Raw genomic sequence first — 21,621 nt, forward strand, 5'->3', positions numbered from 1 at the left:
CAGCGGGTTGCCAGAATGAAATCTTTATCGCCGCGACCCGGTTACCGTAATTCTACCGTAATGTTTTGTAAATAGCTACTTGTATATAAATAGTGTACAGTTTATAATTCTTCTGAATGTAATTGAAATCTATTGGATGAAGCGAAACTCAGATTGAAGAGAGAAATAACAGGTTTGAACCAACTACAGTTAATACTACATCTATGTTTATATCACGGAATTTCGCATTACTCGCCATCTGAAGTGTTGAAAACAAAATATATATATAAATTCTATTACATTTTTTTTGATAAAATACGATATAAAAAGCATTTAAAAAAACCATATAAATTTGCATTTTATAAAACTATTGGGTATTTGTAACTTTGAAGCTCTTTTGTATGATGTTTACTACTGCAAGCTGTTCAAATGAACGTTGAAATTTGAAACCTTTGCCGGATGAACTAAGTTTTTGTTAGCTCAGCCCACGTTTGGTACACAGAAACGCGGCGAGTTGGTGAGAATTTCTTGCATTAGAATTGAAAAACCACCAGTCGAAACAAAAAGAGAGTGAAAAATTTTGGAAAACAAAACAACTCGGAAAATCACTCATTGCTTTTTAAGAGCCATTTTATAACTCGAAACTTTCATTTTGCTAATGTTAATTGAAATATTCTACTAATTAGGTAGATAATTTCTAGTATAATTTAAATTTAAATTATGTAAAAGTAGTATGTTTCCTTCTGGGTGAATATATATTTTTTGTGACAAAATATAACATTTATATTTTATTATAAAAATAACTACATATATTTATGTCTGTATTTTTTTTTAGGGTGATGATAGAAGATAGACAAATGTGGAGCCTTTTACTGTACTTTTCATCCTCCTTTGACTTCCTAGCCTCTGGACATAATGAGATTAATATACTAAACTGCATGCAGGATACAGAACACTTTATGTAATTGAATCATGTAATATCAGGTTGGTTTTTTAACCAACTTGCTGTTCCCTGTAACTTTTGTCAAGCAGAAACATTCCATGGACTATATCAATGGGTTAAAATTCGTTATTTCAGTTGTTATTTATTTATTATTTTAAAAGCAACTTAAAAATATATTTTAGATACTAATGCAAATTAGATTATTTTGATTGCCAAATATGTTCTAAAACTTTAAAATTTAACTAGTCTAAATTTATTTTATTAGGTCGGTGGATTATTGAATACCACAAACATTCCCTGATTCAACTTTTCAAAAAAATTATTCATTCAAAAAGTTTTTAATGAGAAATTAACTATTATGCTTGAACTCATTGTTAACTTTAAATAACAAGGAAAATCATATGTTGTTTTTAAAATACTTGAAATTTGATGAGGCACTTTTTAAAAGAAGATGCAAAGCAGATGAAACATGTTAAAGGGTTTCTTTGATGTTTTTTTTTTTTTGGCAAGGTCCTTTCAAGTAGAATCTTTGAAAGTTACATGGTTGAACAACACTGTTTCAAGGGTGAGAACTACTGCTAGGGTATAAAACTAGTGATGGTTAGTTTTAGTTTATGCCCTAGAATTTCTATTTCATAAACCAAGACAGTCATTTTTATGTGTGACATTTCTTTTGATCTCATGAAAGGTGTAAAAATGGGAACTATTTGCACTGTACAAATATTTTATGGTAAAACAAACTTAGAAATTGCTCCTGATTTCTCTTTAAGAAAAAACAACCCATATATAGCTTTTTTGGGAGGGGGGGGGGGGGTGGCGATGAAATCAAGAACAAAGTTGACTAAAATGAAGCATATGCTCAAAATTACTGTGTTTGTTGATATTTGTTGTCCTAAAAATTTGTCCTAGATTTTTCTAAAATCCTTACTCCAACCCCTACTTTAATTTGATTTCAGTAGAAGAAAGGAACTAATAACGCAGTTATCAACTATTTTTAAATGTTTTAAAATTGCTGAATTTTGCATTTGTTTCGTTAATCAGCAATGTTGAATCAATCAATATTTTGTGCTGATTAGATGCAATTATTGATTATTGCCAATTAAAGTGAAAAAAATTGTTGCTTTCATAAATCAAGGAAGTAATAATCGGAAATCGTGTTAAGTATTCAATGCTATTGCAAAATAAATTTTTCTTGCTCTTTTGAAATTCAAATGATGTTTTATTAAAACTTTATCATAAAACAATGTTTTTATATTATTGGAGAATGAATTTCATTTAAATTTATTGCATTGCATTTTTTTAAAAACCTCTTAATCATATGTGAATTGAAAAATCTTTATGCTATATTATAAAGTAATATGGCTTTAAAAATAAAATGTATCAATTTTACATTGTTAAAATAAAATAGTTATAGCAGAGTTGAATAAAAATTGCACGCATAAATTATAAGCATTTAGAAATTGTTCTCATATATTTAAATTTTCTTGATATTTTGTTCTAATTTGTTCTATCTTAAAGTACAATATTTTTCATATTGTAATATAAAATATACAATAATTCCAGATTATAATGGGTACTCTAATATAATTAACATATTCAGTATTCATTTTTGTAAATATGTATATAAAACTTTTATATGTGTAAAATATGTATTTTTGAAAAAAAAAAAAAGATAGTGTGTAATTTGATAACGTGTAGTTGTGGCAGATGTTTTACTGGTAATAACTTGCATCAAATATAAAAATGGTAATGAAGCAGTTTAATTCCTCAATTGTATTATTTTTAAATTTTAAGTAAAAAACTATTCAGGAACAAAAAGATATTCGGCAAAACAAATCAAACTTTATCAAATTAAAAGGCTTTGCATCTTAACTTCTTTCATAAATGACAAATCTTGAAAAAGTTAGGTATTTAAGCAAATCTTTGGGTGTCATGTATTTGTGTGCCCATGATATGTGATTTAAATGCATATTTTGAGAAATAAAAGTTGTTTTTGCATTTTTAAATCAAAATTCTATGGCCATGTTAGCAAAAAAATAAATAAATAAATAAAAAATAAATAAATAAATAAAAACTACTTTTTAACGGTTGTAATAAATAAATATTATTTCAACATATTTTTCTTTTTACAGGTTTTGTTTATGAACAACTTTTAAAAATAATGTATAAGTATATTGTGTGCATGAGTATGTATGAATGCTTTTACAGAAATGATAAATTCCATTTCAGATCCATGGAGTTTTTTAAAGTTGAGTGAAGTAATGAAGATATTCTTAAGTATTTTAAATCAAATTGTTTTAAGTGTATGGTATTTCTTATTCAAGAATATTAAAGTAATAAACGTTTCTCATGCAAGAAATCAAATTTTTTGGAATATACAATTGTGAGCATGGATAAAAAATTTACTGTAATAGATTTTTCTTGTGTCAGGTTATGATCAAAATATAGAAATAAAATGTTTAATTTTATTTTCTGTAATACTTTAACACTGTTGACTAATAAATTATTTCTTCACTGGATCAGTTTCTGTTAATTCTTTTAACAATGTCTTCAGACTGATCAATTCAAAGTCTGGTATATATCTAATTTCTTGGTACTTATCCTCGTGTGGATGAATGCTCACAGAAAGCCCAACTGGCAGAGATGACTGTATCACTTCAAAAAACAGAGGAGCTGAATACGCTGCTAAATTTTTCACCTGAAAACGGAATATTACATTACATGAAAAAATTACACTGCAAGGCTAGTTGAAATATAAGGTACAAGAGCAACTGATAATTAAAAATTAAGAACCTTTTAGTGGCAGGAAGTATGAAAGGCAGATGTTAAAACGACTTGAAAACAATCATTGAGGTCTTCAGAGCTAAGTGGATCAAGTTCACGAACGACTTGAGCCACTTTAGCTCTAAACGCCCGTCTAGTTCCACTGCATACATAAGACAAATTAAGGTTTTGCAATGAAATTAAGGGAATACCGCCTTTCATTTTAACAGAATGAATATGGGTTTTAAGTCCCTAAAAGGAGACAACTTTAAACAGGCTTAAAGTATATCTGCAAGCGTTTATCAAGGGAACCACAGGAATAGTTTGGTAAGAGTCACCGGCAAAAGCAAAGATGACACCTCTCTCAATGTTGTCTTTATCTTTTAGTTCATTTAGAATCCACAGCTTCTATATACAGTGGCTCATCGAACATCCATAATACATTATGTGGCAGACCTTTTGAAGATGCTATCCAAATGGCCTATTTTTTCTTATGAAACGTACAAAGTCTTTCTGAAGAGAGCCATTCAAAGTAGTTTAAAATTGGAGTGGTCACTTTTTTGACCACTAAGAAAAATTGCTGCAATAAAAAAAAACTACAATTACATCCTCAGAGTCTGCCTGTTGATTTTTATTAAATTTATTAAACTTTTTTCAATTCCACCAGGTATACCGATAAACATTAACTTGCATTCTGGTATCATAGGCGAGTCGCGGATTGGTTACTAATTTAATTGCTTGATTGGAAACGTACTCATTCCGTAGATTGCAATCATGTACTTATCTTGTCTGGAACATATACAGGGTTCATACTCATTTTTAAAAGAGAAAATTAAGGACTTTTTAAGAATTTTCAAAAAAATTTAAGGACTCATCGGAAATAATTAGATAACTTTAGGTACATCATTTCTAAGTTTTCCAGGTGGCAAAGTACTTGATACATATTACATATACCAGGGGTTCTCAAACTGGATGCCATAGGGAGAGGTGAGGGGTGCTGCTAAGTGTCTGGGTAAGGTGAGTGCACCAAATAATTACTGGTTGACCAGCAAGGAAATCCTCCATTTTTTGATACAATATGACATAAATTCACTAAATCCTCTTTCATCATCATCAAAAAGCCTGACTGATAATAAAGTGTTATCAACAAGTCATTTTTAACTACCAGGCAATAGTGCAAAAATGTAACAAAACTTGTTGCAGAAGAGTGATATCAAAACCAACTGATCTTTTGTGGTAAAATTTTGTTTCTACGTGCTTCTCGGAAGTTGAACTAGATTAAAAAAAGTTACATACTGTTCTTGAAACCTAAATTATGTAGGTCACGAATTCAAAAAGAAAAATGTCGTTGTGTGCCATCATTTTCTCCTAAGGTTTGACAACATAGAAAAGTAGATTGTAGTACAATAGGATCATAGTTCGCACCGTAGTTCATCATTAACACTTGTAGTTTTATGTAACGCCGGAGTATTTGGGAGGAGGATATGATCCTGTGTTGCATATGCTGCACATATGTGCACAAACTGTGCTCAGGTGTGGGGAAAACACCCCTGAAAATAACGACTTATTTTAGAGATGGACTAGAGTGCCGTGAGAAAATTCTAAATCTTCAAAGGGTGCCGCGAGACGAAATTGTTTGAGAACCCCCGATATATAAATATACAGGGGCAATTGACTGCAAGTTCACATTATCAGTAAATTATATTTTAAATTTTCATAGATCACAGGAATGAGAGTAGTCAGAGAGCAAAAGAGAGGAAATCCAAAAAAAAAAAAAAATAATAAATAATAATAATTTTTAAAATCATGCAGAAAGGAGATGCAATCAAAATAGTCCCTGGAGTACGTCCATGATATTCCAAAAGTCAACAAAAAATGGCTAATTTACCAGTTTCAAAGATAATACGAAAATTTTTCCCTATTAATTATGATTGAAATAAATGGGTAGTAATTAATACAATACGTGACACATATTGTTATTAAAGCATGATATTTATTTCTCAAATTTTAATTCTAAAAAAAGATTAGGAAAATGGGGATAACTAGAAAATTATCTGTACAGTAAAGCATCATATTTTTTTTTTTAGTTTTTTTTTAGCATACATTATTGGAGTAAGGTGAAGGAAAAGAACTAAAATCTCTTTTCTTCAAGACTATGGTTTTGTTTTTCTTGCTTTTCAGTTGCTATTGCTACTAACACATCCCATTTTGTACAAATTTGCTGCTTAAGACCATTTCTTGCAAGTTTATATATATATATATATATATATATATATATATATATATATATATATATATATATATATATATATATATATATAAATTTAAATTCTGAAAGAGAGGCAGCTATTTCTAGCTCCCAAGTCCTCAAACAGGGTTGAGGGAACCCGAGTTCAATCTGGCTGCATCACTCAATAATATCAATTTTTCATAATTTTTAGAGAAAAATATTTTTTTAAATAACATTTCAATTTAAGGTATTGAAAATAAGAACGTAAATTTTAAAATTAGGTTTGTTTGTAAAGTAAAAATTTACAACAGAGTGAAAAATAAATAATTGATCATCCTTTTTTCTTGCATTGGAACCCAAAATTTGTTTTTAAAAACTTCATAATACTCTTTCAGGATCAAAAGAATAACTTGAAGTTGCTTCATTTAATCATGAAATTCCAAAATGTTTTACAGGTTTTAAAGCTTAAACCATTAGAGATTCAGCATAAATATTTTGAACCTTTTTTAAATGCATAAAAAAAGTAACCATGCCAAATTTCAATATAATCCGAGATTGTGGGAGTTAGACCACATTTTTTGACTGACTTTTGCATTTTTTCTAAAATAAATTTAAGAAATAAAAATATTATTGAAATAATGAATAAAATAAGCAGATATAAAGTAACATATGGTGAAAAATTCGTCCAACATTAAAAATGACTGAAATATTAGCAGGATGCAAAAAGATTGAAATCTCAAACAAGGCATGCATTTTTCGGTGAAACACGTGTTTAACATCGTTAGTATATTTCCCAAACATACGTTTTCGGCAAATATCGCGGAGAATGAAGGTTTGATTGGGGGAGATAGAAAAAAATAGCAAAATGAGGACTAAACTTAATACAATTTTTAAAAAATTAAGGAAATTTTCAGAAAATTAAGGACTTTTTAAGGGTTTTTTAGGGACCTTAAATTTGTTTGATGAAATTAAGGGTTTCTTAAGGGTTTTTTAAGGAAGTACGAACCTTGATATAAACACACAAAATAAACCCTCTCTCTTTGTAATATTAGTATAGATAAAAAACTCAAAGGGTAGCCCGAAATGCATGCAAAACTATAGCTTTTAGAACCACGGATTAATATCACCTATTTGCACTACTTGAATTCAAAAATTAATTTACTCAAAGCAAATCCTAGTCCTAATTCATTTGAATAAATTTTGATGCATTAACATTCTGCGAGTCTAAATGTTTCGCGATGTCCAAGGCTAATAGAATGCTATATGCCTTATCCTTTGCAGCCTCAAATACAAGTATAGGTTATGGCGGTTCTTATGCCATAATCATTATTTTTTTCACTTACTTCTATTCCTTGGCATTCAGTTCACAGGGAACCTGCAACTATTTTATCAATGCAAGTGCGAGACAACCAACGCTTGTGTTTGCCCACATAACAATTGATTAGTACGAAACATAAACTGGTAGCAAAGACAAGCTATTGGTTAAAAAAAATAGTATAAGTACATACAGTCGTCCTTCGCTACTTCGCGCTTCGACTTTCGCGGCTTAACTACATCGTGGTTTTTTCAGTTTTTCTTTTCAAACATAGTAATTAGCTTTTTTTATGCGCTCGTGTAAACTGTTTCCTACATAAGAATAACAAAGTATGTCTTTTAAGTAAGGTAAGCTCTTCTGAGGGCTGTAGTTGTACTAGTTGAGGGAGTGGAGGTATAAAACTATCAAAGAAAGAGTTGGGAATAACTATCTCATTTTAATCATTAAACACTAACTGAAAAGTATAAATCACTATATTATTATATCTGTAATTGTAAATGATGTTCAACAATGTACTGGATATTTAAGTTGTATACGTAATACCTTAAATGAGGATAAATGTAGAAGAAAAACGGGGCACATATGGTCACTAACTGACAATTAATTCATCATCGAATAAGTTGAGCTATTTTCATAGATTAGTAGTAGTGTGTACGAACTGCATGTGTGTGTAGTTTATTTCCCAATAATTAACAATGTGATACATATTACGTCTAACATATCTCATTTTCTCATATTTTGTGCAAATTTTTAAGTAAAGCAAATGTAATGGTGGCTACGTTTCATGTCTAGGGGTTTCTACCTATGTTAAAAACCTATTTTAATTGTCTTAAGTAAGTTTTTTGTGCTCCAATTAGGAAAATATACGGTTTATAAATAAAGAATCCTATTTCGCGGAAATTCAGTTATTGCGATAAAGTCCGGAACAAATTAAATGGGATAAACGAGGGTTGACTGTATATGCATAATTTATAGCCTATGTCACTCAGCAAGAATGCACTTTTCATATAGTGAAAGAATTTTTCAAATACAGTTGGCTCTCCATTTAACGACTTTCAAGGACCACAAAAAATCACCCTTAAGTAGAAAGCGTCCTTAAATAGAATGCTTTTAACACTATTGTGAACCATCTGGGACCGTGAAAAGCCGTTGTTAAATAGAGAAAGTCGTTAAACAGAGAGCCAACTGTAGCTGCAATGGTTCTGGAGATTACCTCAAACCTATAAACACACAAAAATCCACCCTCTCTCTTTATAATACTAGTATAGATTTAACCTTAAAACATTATTTGGCACCTTTTTCATGCTGTGCCAAATAAATATCAGTAACTTATTTTCACCATAGGATGGTGACCCACCCTAATATTTATGTTGCTTAAAAAATTTGAGATACATTTTAATAAAAGCATTGTTCAACAATGATCGTGAAGAACAATGAACTTTTAACTGAAGGCTCGCCTTATTTCGAAACCAAATGGTCTTTGCTTTGGAAAAAGGGAATAACATGTTCAGTTTGGCACTTATTACGATCACTAGGGTAACCGCTTATAAACCAGAAGTTACTTAACTTTAGGTTTTAGAAGGTGGAGCTACATCATGTTTGTGGATCCCTTTGAAGTGGTAAATATAATTTTAGCTACCAGTGTGAAGGTAATTTAGCATCTCTGAGAATTGCTTTCAACTGTTATGGTTGTCATTTACTGATGAGCCCCAACAAGGATGAAACTGCAGTTTCTAGATGCTGTAACAACCTGCTTGGTATTTCCTTGTAGCTCTGTCTAATCTCTGGCTGAAGTGCATTAACTTACAGTTTATCCCTATTTAATATATTTCAACTAATATGACAGTCAAAATATTATTTTAATGCTTTATACATTTATTAGCAAAATATATACTGATTAGGCATGGCTTTCTTTTCTGTATTAAGTAAGAGGTGCAAGATTTCTAGTAGTATATTACTATTATAAATCTAATTTAAGGGTTCAAAGAAATGGGATCAATAAATATGTTGGGTTTTAGTGTTTGAGTTTTGTATCTGAACATTAATGTAAAATATGATGGAGGGAGGGAGGGGCCTTTAAAAAATCTCATGTCTTTATTCCAATGTTCATAAATGATCGGGCTCTGCATGTGAGAGAAATGGGCACTAAATGTTTCCCAAGATTTGTTCTCTAAAAATAATCTCCCCCTATATAAAAGAAAATCGAACTAGAAATTTCCATGGGCAGGGCATCACCTAATCAACTGTTCTTTCTTTCTTTTGCTTCTCTTTTTTACTTATTGCTTGTGATTGCTACCCCCTCCCCCTATAATAAGAAACCAGACCAGTGAATAGGGGAGTCATTTTTTTATTTACATTTTATTGCAGAAAGTTCTTGCAAATTGTGCTTACAGTAAAAGCCTAACTCTCTAATGCCAATAATTAAAAAGATCAGGCATTTTGTTGCATAATATATATATATATATATAATAAAATACTACACTAGAGTATTTATTATGAATGGCTAGTGATGTGGATTGGGTAAATACCCAGCGGGTAGGTAAATATTTTTTGGGTATTTACCCGGGTATTTACCCAAGGCCTGGGTAAATACCCAAAAACTGGGTATGTACAAAAAAATGCAAAAAGTGAATGAGAAATTTTTTTTTTAAATCTAAATATGAAATAATTGGCAAAACTGATGTATATGTATTACACAGTTTACAATATTTTTTATTGAAAGACTTAATGAAATTATGAAAGAAACATATCGTGAACCAAAGAATCTTTCTTTTCAATGCCACAATTGGAGAAGATGTTTGCTTTTTTTTTTGTAACCAGTTAAGCTTTTTACTTTTTGTAGAATGGCTTTTTATGTCTAAAATTTGGCTATCAACATTGATTAGGCATATCCAACACATTTAATGTGAATATCATATTAAATTGCTGAGTTGTTTCACACAATAATTCTTTAAATATGTGATCAAAATACAAATTTTAGGGAAAAATTTATTGTTTTGTATATGGTTGGTTATACAGGGTGTTCCGTTTTAACCTGCAAGACCTTTATTTTTGCAACCATTAGTCCTAGATGTATACTTCCAATTGCAAAAATATTCAAAATCAGATGTGGAGTAAAGATATTGAAAGTTTGAAACAAAAATAAAAATGAGTCGAAAACTACAAAATTTAACTTTTTATACGGCCCTAGGTCCCCTAACTTATATTTAGAGAAATTTAAAACTTACTGACACAAAAAAACTTGACATTTGTGCAATCAAAACTCAAGGAGATATTCCATTTGAAAGTTTTAAGGGACCACGCAGAAAATGTGATTAGAACTTATTACCCTTTCAGAATAATAACAGCTTGGCAAAGTAAAAAACACAAGGTATTTACATTTTTCATTTCTATTCAAAAATTCATGCAAACGTTATGCCGTGATAAGCAAAACACGCTGCAAAACCTTGAACAATTTCAAAAACCACACTCTGCACACATATAATTTTATATCAACACTCATTAACCGCTATATTTCCCTCTAAAAGATGTTACTGACAGCGAGTGTAAAGCGGTGCAAGTCGCAAAACGCTGCGTTTCATACTTCAGTGAATATTAGTTGTACTAATGTCAAACTTTTTTTGTTGGAATTGTTTTTCAATGGAAATTATTTCCCTAAATATAAGTCAGAGGACCTGGGGCCTGTGTAAAAAGTTAAAATTTGTATTTTTTACGCATTTTTATTTTCACTTCAAATTTTCAATATCTTAAGTCTGCATCTGATTTTGAACATTTTTGCAATTGGCAGTATGCATCTAGGACTAACGGTTGCAAAATTAGAGGTCTTTGAAGGTTAAAACAAAACACACTGTATATATACATAGTGGAATACATACAGAAAAGTATTTTAGTTGAATATAAATTTTTGAAATAAATACCCGGGTAAATACCCATTTTGGGTATTTACCCGGGTATATACCCTGGGTATTTACCCCTAAAAATAAATACCCAGGTATTTTACATCACCATGAATGGCATAAAAACTTGACTCGTAATAGCTTGAATTAAAATCGCGCAATTTCTAAAATTTATATTCAAGCAAATATATGAACATTCAATGCTTCATTCAACTAAAAGAAGGGAACATACCTGTATATTTCTTTCATACATATTTAACAAATATTCTGTTGTGACTTTAGTTGTACCAGTTTCTTTGTTGGTAATTTTCCATGCTTCATGCGGTGTAGCCCATCTGAATAGAAATAAAACGTTTGCTATAGATGAAAGTTTAGACACATAAATAGTATACAAGGTCTTTAGCAGTAAGTTACTGCCCCTAAGCCAGGGCTAAGGAAGAACTACATGAAATATATCTGACAGCCCAGTTATCACATCCTGAGACTGCACTTTCATTCTGTTAGCAGTACCGCCCTCCCCCCCAATTTAGGGGCAGTAACTTACTGCTAAATACCCAAGCTTTGCCTTCAATTCACAAGTTGAACCACACCATGCTGCGGATACTCGATGGTGAGCAGTAATGTTACAATCAAATTTTTTGAGGGTATAATCCCAGTAATCAATTATGCACAAGATGTGTAGGCGATCATATACATAATATGAAAATTTTTGAAGATTGAGGGTATACGCTATGTGTCTAAAAAATGTTTGAGAGTGTACGGCGTGTATGGAGTATACCCTATGATCCTATGGGAATACCACTGCTGGGGAGATAAATTCACTTTATTTACCCGTTTGTTGGCACTCTCAGCTTTAATGAGATGACACCTGCCTCCAGCTTATTTATTCACTATCCCTGACTGAGGAGTTTTGATAGGAACGAAACTGCAGTCTCAGGATGTGATAACTAGGCTGTTAGCTATATTGCATGTATAGAAGGCCTGTCAACAAAAATAGCCACACTGGCGGAGAAAAAGATATTTATTTGCAGGCCTAGATCTGCTTTACCGGCAGACCTCGCATTTTGGGAAGATCCACACCACCACCCTTGGCTCAAGAAACCAAAGAAATTTTTTTTTTAATAATTAGAACACAAAATTTAAAACTTAAAAATATTTTTTGAATGTTTTAGTAAAAGTTTGAGGAAAAATAGAAACCCAACATTACTTAGGAACATCAGCAAATCTTAAGTAATAAAAAATAACTTACCAAAAACTGCAAAAATATTAATTTCCAACAATTTTTTTTAAAGATAGAAAAAAGTTTTGTGCTAGTAGGGGAAGCATAAGAATTCTCAAAGTTTTAAAATATTGTAAAGAAAAGTGACACCAGTTCAAAAAAATTAAAGGGTGAAAACAGAAATATAAGCTGATTAAAAGATTGAAGTTCAGGAATTCAACTCCTGCGTATTCTAAGGCAATGATGTACGTCCAACGTCAATAACGACTACCTCATACCTCAATTTTATGGCTTTTGTAGGATTAAAAAAAAAAAAAGACAGCCCCGGATACTTTATAGGCAGACCTATTACATACAAAAGTTTGAACTAAGTCTTATTACACATGAGAACCTTGGAGGAATGGGTCCAGGCCTGGAATTTAGAAGGGACGAAATCAACAAATCTGCCGCAGGTTTAGAAGACATCAATCTAAGGTACTACACATAAAAGCAAAATCAGTTCTGGGATGGATGGAGTTGAATGAAGAGAGAATGATATTATTCCACTGCATATATAAATAGTGATATGGATTGAGTAAATACTCAGTGGGTAGGTAAATATTTTTTAGGTATTTACTTGAAGCCTGGATAATATGCAAAAACTGGTTATTTTGTGAAAAAAAAAATGTGAAAGGTGAATGAATGATAAATCTTTATCTAAATATGAAATAATAGGTAAAATTGATATACATGGTGCGATCCAAAAGTAATGAGCCTTCATTTAAAAGTACAGATTTATTAAGCTGATCAGTACAACTGCCTAACAGTCTAAAAAGTTGGAACCTCCTGCAACTTCTGTGGGCGACTTTTCCATGTCTCAAAGGCATCCCTGAAGTCCTGTTTCGAGAAATCTGCAAGGTTGCCTTGACATGTGCTTGGATGTCCTTGATGGAGTCGAAACGTTTTCTTTTCAGAGCTGATTTTAATAGTGGAAACAAGAAGATGTCAGGAGGCTACAAGCCTGGACTGTAGAAAGGTTAGGGCAACACAGGAGCACTGACTCGGACCTTCTTCACTCAGAACTCTCGGCACAAGTTTCACGCAGACTTTCCGCATGTGTAACTTCACCGAAACAATGCACTGCATATTTTTTGCGATAAGTACAGACCTTTTGCCACTTGGTAGAGACTAACACCAGTCAGTGTTCAAAAATTCACACAAACATCGCATATTTACGTCAGTACTGGCCGAGGACGGGCGTCCTTTTGAATCCATTGGAGGATCTGGAATCTTACATTTTCAAATATAAACCTTGAAGTGGCCAATATTGAAGCACTGGCTGCTACTGGGGTGTTTAGCTTATACCGTATTTTCCTGCGTATTATCCGCGGGCAGTCTATAATCCACAGGTCCTAAAATCGGCCTGAAGAAAAAAAAGCTTTGTATAACCCGCGGCGGCGTATAATCCGCGAATACTACGATGTAAAAAAATAAAGTTTGAATTTAACATACCATTTGAGCAACTAAACTAAAAACGTGAAAAGGTAATTACTTTGAAGGCATAATCAAAATTAATCTGAAATATAATGATTTCTTCTTGAAATCTTGATTATCATTCGCTAATTACTTGAAAAACAAAGAGTCAAGACAGGAGCAAACGGTCTAATCTTGTGCAAATGGCTACCTATTTTACTGTAATCTTGCTTATTTTACATGATCCGAATCGCCAAGAGGAACATTCAAGCAACGTAAAATAACGTAAAATACAGGCAGGCAGCGAAGAAGAACATGCATGCTTCGTATAATAAACAACATCTAGTCGGCGTACGGTCTCCATCGATCGGTGAATCCTACTGTAAATATCGAAGTTCAAGCGCTGGTGTTAAGGGGAAAAAAAAATCACAGATAATCCGCGACTGCGTATAATCCACACCTCATAAACTTAGCCTTTTTTAGCAGATAATCCGCGGATTATACGCAGGAAAATACGGTATTTCTTTTTCTGTGCATGAAACAAATGTAACTAAAAAGAGCATGGCTCAGAAAACTAATTTAGATGGTTAATAAAATCATCACAAAAACAAGCAGAAACAAACTTACGCATCAATCACATCAATATCCATATTAAGAGCAACCTTGTGGACATGTTTAGCATAATGTTCAAGAACAGTAAAGTCGTAACATTTCATCTGAATATTCAGCAAATTATATACAGGAACTTGGGGCTTAGTATACTAAAATATAAACCATATTAATGAGTGATCTGAAAGCAAAATATGAATCTTTTATATGTAAAAAGAAAACAATTAATTATTATAAAAAGATCTTTTTATGAAAAAGGTTTGAATTACTCACTTAGGCACTAGTGTTAAAAACGGTTTTTAATTGTCAAAAAATGGCTTTAAAATTTTTAAATAAAAATAAATAAATAAAACCCCTTTTCTGCAGATGTTTCATGCTATAAGCTGTTTCCTATCAAGTTTGGCTATGAGTTGAAAAGCTAGGAAAAAGTGGGTGGGTCCACTCCTTTGGAATATTTTTGATATTAGAAGCCTAAAAATGCATTTTCAGGGTATTTTGGAGATGAAGGAGAAGCGAGTGGGTTGAGGAGCTCTTGTCAAAGTTGAGATTTTAAAACGCAATTCTAAGTTATGTTCGGAGATAGTAAGACAAAGAGCAGTAGATTCTGAAGCTCTAAAAGCACAAATCCTAAAAACACAATTCAAAAACAACACAATGTAGGCGGAAGAGGGTTATCATTTGGAAATTGTTTTAAAGTGATGTCAAAAAATCACTATTTTAGGCTGTGCAGGGGTGCCCACCTAGGAGGGTCGTGACACAGACTGTGCCATTGAAATTTTTAGGGGAGTTGTTTGAGGGGTATTTTTCTCATTTGGGGGGGGGGGGATTCCTTAATATTAAGGGGTGTGGGAGGAGCACTTTTGCCCTTAGGAGAGGGCGGGGCACCTCAGGGCCATGCTTGGTCAAGTTAGGGAAGGAGAAGCGAGAAACTATTTTTCCCCACACTGCTTCCGAAATTGGAGTTCTAAAAGGGCTATTCAGTCATCTTTGATTCTGTTTGATCGCTGAATGGGTGGAAATGTTGATTTGTCTCCTTTTGAAGTTCCTTCTCAAGACTCAAGCCCTTAGATGCGACACTGTAAACAATAATGAGCAAAACAAAGAGGGCATGAGATAACAGGTAAAGTCAGGGAATGATTTACGGCAGGGCATTCGGGGCCCGGGCCCGGGGCATCAAGGGAAAGGGGGCACCAAATTTCTGTCATTATTTTTTTTTCAGGGACCACTGTTCGGAGCCTCTAATTAAAGGAAACAAAAAAAATTTGTCATTTGACAATTTTTTTTTTTAATTAAATGAAAGCATATTAGCCAATTGTTGTGGAGAATGATAATTTTCGCTATTGAAGGGAATTAAATGTCCTTTACGTACTCTCATTTCTGATGGTAAATTATCTTTATTAGCTCTGTTATCAATAGAAGAAAGTTTGACCTAAAACTTGATTATGAGGACATTATAAATGAATTTACTCCAAGAAAACAAAGGAGAAAACATATAAAGAATCATTGATGCGCAAAAAGCACATATGATTTCTTTGCAAAACATTTTAATTATTACCTTTTTTTTCGTATGAAATTGATATTTTAATGTTTTCTTTCTATCAAAATAATATCAAACCTTCATATTTTTTGTGTGTGTGGGGGGGGGGGTACCATATCTGTCAGTGCCCAGGGCACCCAGGTGTGTAAATCGGTCCCTGGGTAAAGTCTCATAGAATGTTTAATACTGAGACAAAAAAAAAAAAAAAAAATCTTAATCATTAGGAGAGTATTATTTTAAGAACTAAAATAGTGATGTGTAAAAAGATGGTTTCAAATCTAGTATCTACTTTTTTAGGGGGGTTAATGAGCTGTCAAGGGAGGCTTATCCCACTCAGCTCCATCCATGGTAAGCATTAAAGGACACCATAAGTGGCTGGAGCACCCAAAAAGTGAGGGATCAAAAGAGGTGTGTGACGGTGAGGGAGAGTCACCCATATAGCTGTTTTTTTTTTTTTTTTTTTTTGTAAAATTGGGATATATTGTTGGATTTTAACATCACTATAGATGAAAATAACCTCTACAAAAGTTGGGATATAGCCTCAAAAAAACGGATGGATGGCTAACATATACCACCTTCTTACAAATTCAAAGTTTCATTTCAATTCTTATAAAATAATAACATAAGAAAAGCCTATATTTTGTAATTGTAAAAATTTAGTCTTTACTTTCCTCAAATAAATCAATTTGTCTGGTAAAAGTTATTTTTTGACGGATTGTTAGTTTTCAACTTTGAAAAGTGAGGAGATTCTATGAGGGGCACTAAGTTTGATATATTATGATCTGCATATAAAAAGCAGGGGTACCTACCCCTCCCTAAGAGCAAGGGCGAACCCCCTCTAAATATCGCAACCCCCCCCCCTTAAATGAGAAAAATACCCCTCAAAACACTGATACAAGAGTACTGAGATGCTCACTCTTCTCTTGCGGTAGCTAAGAAAGATCATCTTCATTTGCCATTTGATGTTTGTATCTTTCTGATGCTGAAATCTACTTGAATTTCAATTTTGTGTAAATTTTAATAGTTGTGATAGTATGTTTATGAACTACATCAAAACCATTTGAAAATCAGGTTAAAAAGAATGAATGCTATTTACTTGCAAAAGGTGTTTTTTTAGAGGTATAGAACATTAAGTTGGCAACACTGATATGTGTGCCATTTTGATAGCTGTCACTTGTTTTGTGTTCAGTTCGATTGTCATTTCATCTTGAATAAACAACAAGGCGGAGCAAAATGCCACACAGCGCGTGTCGCAATTGATTTCTTGAAAGAAACGTTCGGTGAACGAATAATTTTGCATAATGGACCTGTTAATTGGCCTGCAAGATCATGCGATTTAACACCACTGGACTATTTTTGTGGGGCTATGTGGAGTCTCAGGTCTGCACCGATAAGCCACAGATGATTGACGCCTTGGAAGAGAACATTCGCCACCTTATTATTGACATACGGTCTCTATTGCTGCAAAAAGTGAAAAATTGGACTTTCCAATTAGACTTTCTCCGAGCCAGTAGAGGTGGCCATATGCCAGAAATCAGATTTAGATAAAAATGGCAAAGAGTCATCTTTCGAATGTAGCAACATTCATAACAACATTTAACTGTGTTTTATTTGAACCTAAAGTTCTCTACCTCTAAAAAAACACCCTTTATATTGGATGGATAACTATTTTTAATGACCTCAGTCACATAGCACTTTTTCTTTGTCCTCCGAAAAGAATGAGATAACGAGGGGTTACTGTATTATCAGTGGTTAGCAATGAAATTTAAAACGCCGATCTTTTTAAAAAGTGAAATAACCAAGAGAGGAAATATTAAACTCTGATCTGAGAGCTGCTTTATTGACTTTAGCTGAGTGAAAAAAAAAAAAAAAAAAAAGAGGAAGGATTTTATAGGGAGATGCTATGAGGATGTATTTGTTCATTGACTACCTAGTAATAAAACTTTTTATTTTTTCATTTTTGGATAGCATTAGAAAAAATATTTAACAGCTATCATAAACTTAATTATTGAAAAAAAAATCTTACTTTTAGGTAGTCAGGTTCATCAACATATTTTGAAACAACCAAAGTGGTAGAAAACTTTTGTTGAGAGGACTTCACACAAAATAGACTTTTCTTAAATGCAGAGGTTTTGAAAACATGATGCTATAGGGTGAAAAAGTCATTAGATGATATGTAAATCGAGAATGCATATACTTTACAAAAAAATTAATATTCAGCAGTTTTAGCGTCTCTTTTGTTTATTATTTTTATGAACGATATTCATATTTATGAACTGATTACTTTTATGAATGATTTCTGCACAGGGTTGAGTCATTAGTCAGGCAGAAAATGTAATTGATCTGGGTGCCTCAATAAATCAGGACTTCAAGTTCAGTCAACAGTGCAACATGGCAAGTTACAAAGCGAACAGCATGCTTGGATTCATCAATCAATCTATTTCAAACAAATCTAATAAGATAATCTTCTGCCTTCATATAGAAGTTTGGTAATATCTATTTTGGAGTAGTATGCTGTTCAGTTTCCTTATGCCAAGAATTTCTTTATTAGAAAGGCTTCAAAGAAAGGTTGGGTCATTCTTCAAAAAGTATAACTTTTCTGTCACACACCTTTTACAGTAAGGATTTTAAGGAACAATTCATTTAACAATGATTTTTAATTTCATCACAAATATATCTATTTAAATCTGCCAATATATTTTTAATAATAATTTTTATTTTAGTATGTTTTTGATTCACAACATGTGAACTCTCACTTCCATGGTATGTCACACACCTTGTGTGACTGTTTATGTTGCTTAATAACTAGTTTAATTAAAAGTATATACTTATTTATTGATTATTCCTTTCACAAGTGTCTCAAATACTAATTGTTTAAGTATATTTAATTTTTTAATATTGTGTTTTGGTTTGTTTTAGTAGGACAAGAAGTCATGTCACACAATAAATTCTCACATCCGTTACCTAAACACAAAATACCATTCCTCAATAACGCGTGGCAATAATGAAATCAAATTTTATTTTCCATGATACAAGGGAGCCCCCTTGTTTATTTTTAGCTGTAGTTGAAGTTGTGAGATTTTTGTCAAAAAATAAAAAGCATTTTGCTTCAAAAACTTAGTATGGTTATCCTGACTTCTCACCTCTGTGAACTTGAATTTCAAGAATGTAAATTAATGTAAAAAAGGAGTGAATATGTTTTCATATGCTTAACATGTGCAGACTGTAGCAATGAAGAAAAAAAAAATTTTCCCCGAAAAATATCTATAAGGCCTATATTAATAGAAAATTCCTCACCTCCGTGAGACTTTATCAATATCGTTATTTCTGAGGTGAAAATAAATGATGGAGAAGAAATACATCAATAATAAACATTTAACCAAAATTATAAATTGCCAGTTTTTTCTAAAATTTACTAAATACAGGGGTGTGTCCTTCGTATAACACGGTTAATTTGTTCTGTGTAGTATCGGAACCGCGTTATACGAGACTTTTTTTAAAATAACATTTTTACTCAGTTTTTAAAACTAATTACGTATGTGCCCTAAAGCAGAATACCTGACGATGTTCTGCAACGTAAAATCAATTAATCAAAATTGTTCTGCAATTACTTCAAGCATTGTATAAACGAACAACCAATTCGACCTTTTCCACAAATCGGGAGCCCTAAATCAAAATCGTTTCATACAGGAGGTTTACTTTTTTTTCTTTTCTTTTTTAAGTTTTCAAAATTTCAGTGTTGCTATGAATTTCTGTAGAACCTATACCGTTTGAGATTCTCCAAAAATAATTTTTTGCTTTCTAAAATGGATAGAAAGAATTTTACAAAAATCCGAACCTAGGTGTCAAACCACGTTTTTTTTGGTTAATTTTACATGGCGTGAAGAAGCAATTAAAATAATATTAATAAAGTAATGAATAAAATGTGTCAAGTTAGAGTAGCATACAATAAAACACTTCAAAACTTTCTAAATAGTTGAAATATTTTTAGGATTCAAAAAGATTGAAATCTCAAACAAGACACGCAATTTTCGGCGATGGACGTGTTTCAATGTTTCTAAGGAATGTTCCTCCGTTTATGGAGGAAATTGCAGTGGATGAAGATCGATTGGGTAAAATTTTAAAAGGGGAACCAAAAAAGCTAGAAAAATAAAATCTTCTCAGATTTAGAATATGAAATTTCTGCAGAAACTGCTGATTTTCTACAAATATCCCCCAACTCAAGATAGAATTTTGCGCAAAATTTTGCAGATTTCTTTAAGTTTAAAGTAAATCTAAAGTTTCTGCAGATGACTAATCGAATTCAACATTTTTCACAAGCTTTCCGCTGAATTATCGTAATTTCTGAGAATTTCAGATGTTCTTCTAATTTAAAGAAATCTGCCGAATTTTTATCCGAAATTCTGTCTTGAGTTGGAAGATATTTGCAGAAAATCTGTAGTTTCTGCAGAAATCTGTAGAATTTCTGCAGAAAATTTGTCTGAGTTTTCCTCTCACATTTGAAAAGAATTGTACTGCAGCTCAGGCATTGTTCTGCGACGTATGTCGCAAATTTAGTAGTATTCTGTTTTGGGGCGTACGTGCATGAGAAAAATCGGGTTAAGATGTATCGTGTTATATCGAAACCATGTTATACGAGACTTAAAAATAACGTAAATCAAGGGATGTGTACTGTGTTGTATCGAAACCAAATTTCATAAAAACAAATTAAAATATTAGAAATATTAGCAAAAATTAACAGAATGTATTAAACAAAAATGAAATTCCATCTTTTATAAATGTAACATTCATATCATATCAAAACCATGAAGCATTAAATTCAGCGTTTCGTACAGTGTTATAATAATCGCAAATTTGGTGTAATATTGAAACCGTGTTGTAGAAGTACCATGTTATACAAGGGATGCCTGTACTGTTTTTTAAGATACATTTGAAACTACTAATTAAGCCGTACTTTGATTAAGAGAGCTTAATATTATATTCCCACTAATCATTAAAATAGCTGATTGTTTGCACAATTAACAAAATTACTACTTTGATATTAAATTGAAGGAGCTTATTGGGAAGAGGCTGTAATGAGTAAGGGGGTTGATAGCTTTAAGAGGGCCATTGATCTTCATTGGGGACTAATAAACTGACTGGGACCAGCCTAGCTGGGCCCAGAGCATGTTGCTGGACATCACTTTGTATTTGTATTATAAAAAAAGGGATGTTTTCAGCCGAATCCAGTTATGTTCGTAATTTAGCAATTAGCATTAATATTTGGATTGAAACTGGGAGTAATGTCAATCATATATCTTAAACAATAAAAGCTTTGAAATAAATAAGGGAAATTGTATGTAAAAAAAGCAAAATTTGCCTTTGGTTAAGTAAAATACATAAAGATTGTTACCAATAACTGAAACATGATGACTTTGACTAGTTAATGTTTACATTAAAATTAAATGTAATACATTTTAACTAAGTATTAAAATGCATTCACAAATCAAGAAATTGGAAGAGATCCGTCGGTGATAACTCGCTTAAAATTGCACTAGAATTCTAAAAATGTAGATTTTTGCTTTTTCCAAACACATGTGAATCAGTAACGGAGCGGTAAACGCTTATTATTTGTTTACTCCAATGATACGGTTACCGGTTACTCTCTCCTCGCTGCTCAGATAACTGTATTGGACATA

General features: G+C 32.1%; 2 protein-coding genes across 4 annotated transcripts in view; one reads left to right on the forward strand and one right to left on the reverse strand.

Annotated features, from left to right (window-relative positions):
• The window catches only part of LOC129235193 (cryptochrome-1-like), a 35,973-nt gene extending 32,532 nt beyond the window's left edge, over window positions 1-3,441 (forward strand). For 2 of the 3 annotated variants that reach the window (XM_054868891.1, XM_054868889.1), the window contains exon 12: window positions 815-3,441. In XM_054868891.1, coding sequence (XP_054724866.1) covers window positions 815-832 — 18 coding nt within the window. In that variant the 3' untranslated portion in view covers window positions 833-3,441. The remainder of the gene's footprint in view (window positions 1-814) is intronic. The other variant, XM_054868890.1, reaches the window with a different exon arrangement.
• On the reverse strand, window positions 3,412-21,573 carry LOC129235194 (39S ribosomal protein L48, mitochondrial-like). Its single transcript, XM_054868892.1, has 5 exons — window positions 21,336-21,573; window positions 17,970-18,089; window positions 14,425-14,558; window positions 11,359-11,461; window positions 3,412-3,620 (listed from the first exon to the last, which is right to left on the reverse strand). Exons 1-5 carry the CDS (start codon window positions 21,348-21,350, stop codon window positions 3,426-3,428), a joined length of 567 nt encoding a protein of 188 aa, XP_054724867.1. The 5' UTR covers window positions 21,351-21,573; the 3' UTR covers window positions 3,412-3,425.
• Window positions 21,574-21,621: the final 48 nt, after the last annotated feature.

This window comes from Uloborus diversus, chromosome 2 (genome assembly GCF_026930045.1).
Source record: "Uloborus diversus isolate 005 chromosome 2, Udiv.v.3.1, whole genome shotgun sequence".
Classification (NCBI taxonomy): domain Eukaryota; kingdom Metazoa; phylum Arthropoda; class Arachnida; order Araneae; family Uloboridae; genus Uloborus; species Uloborus diversus.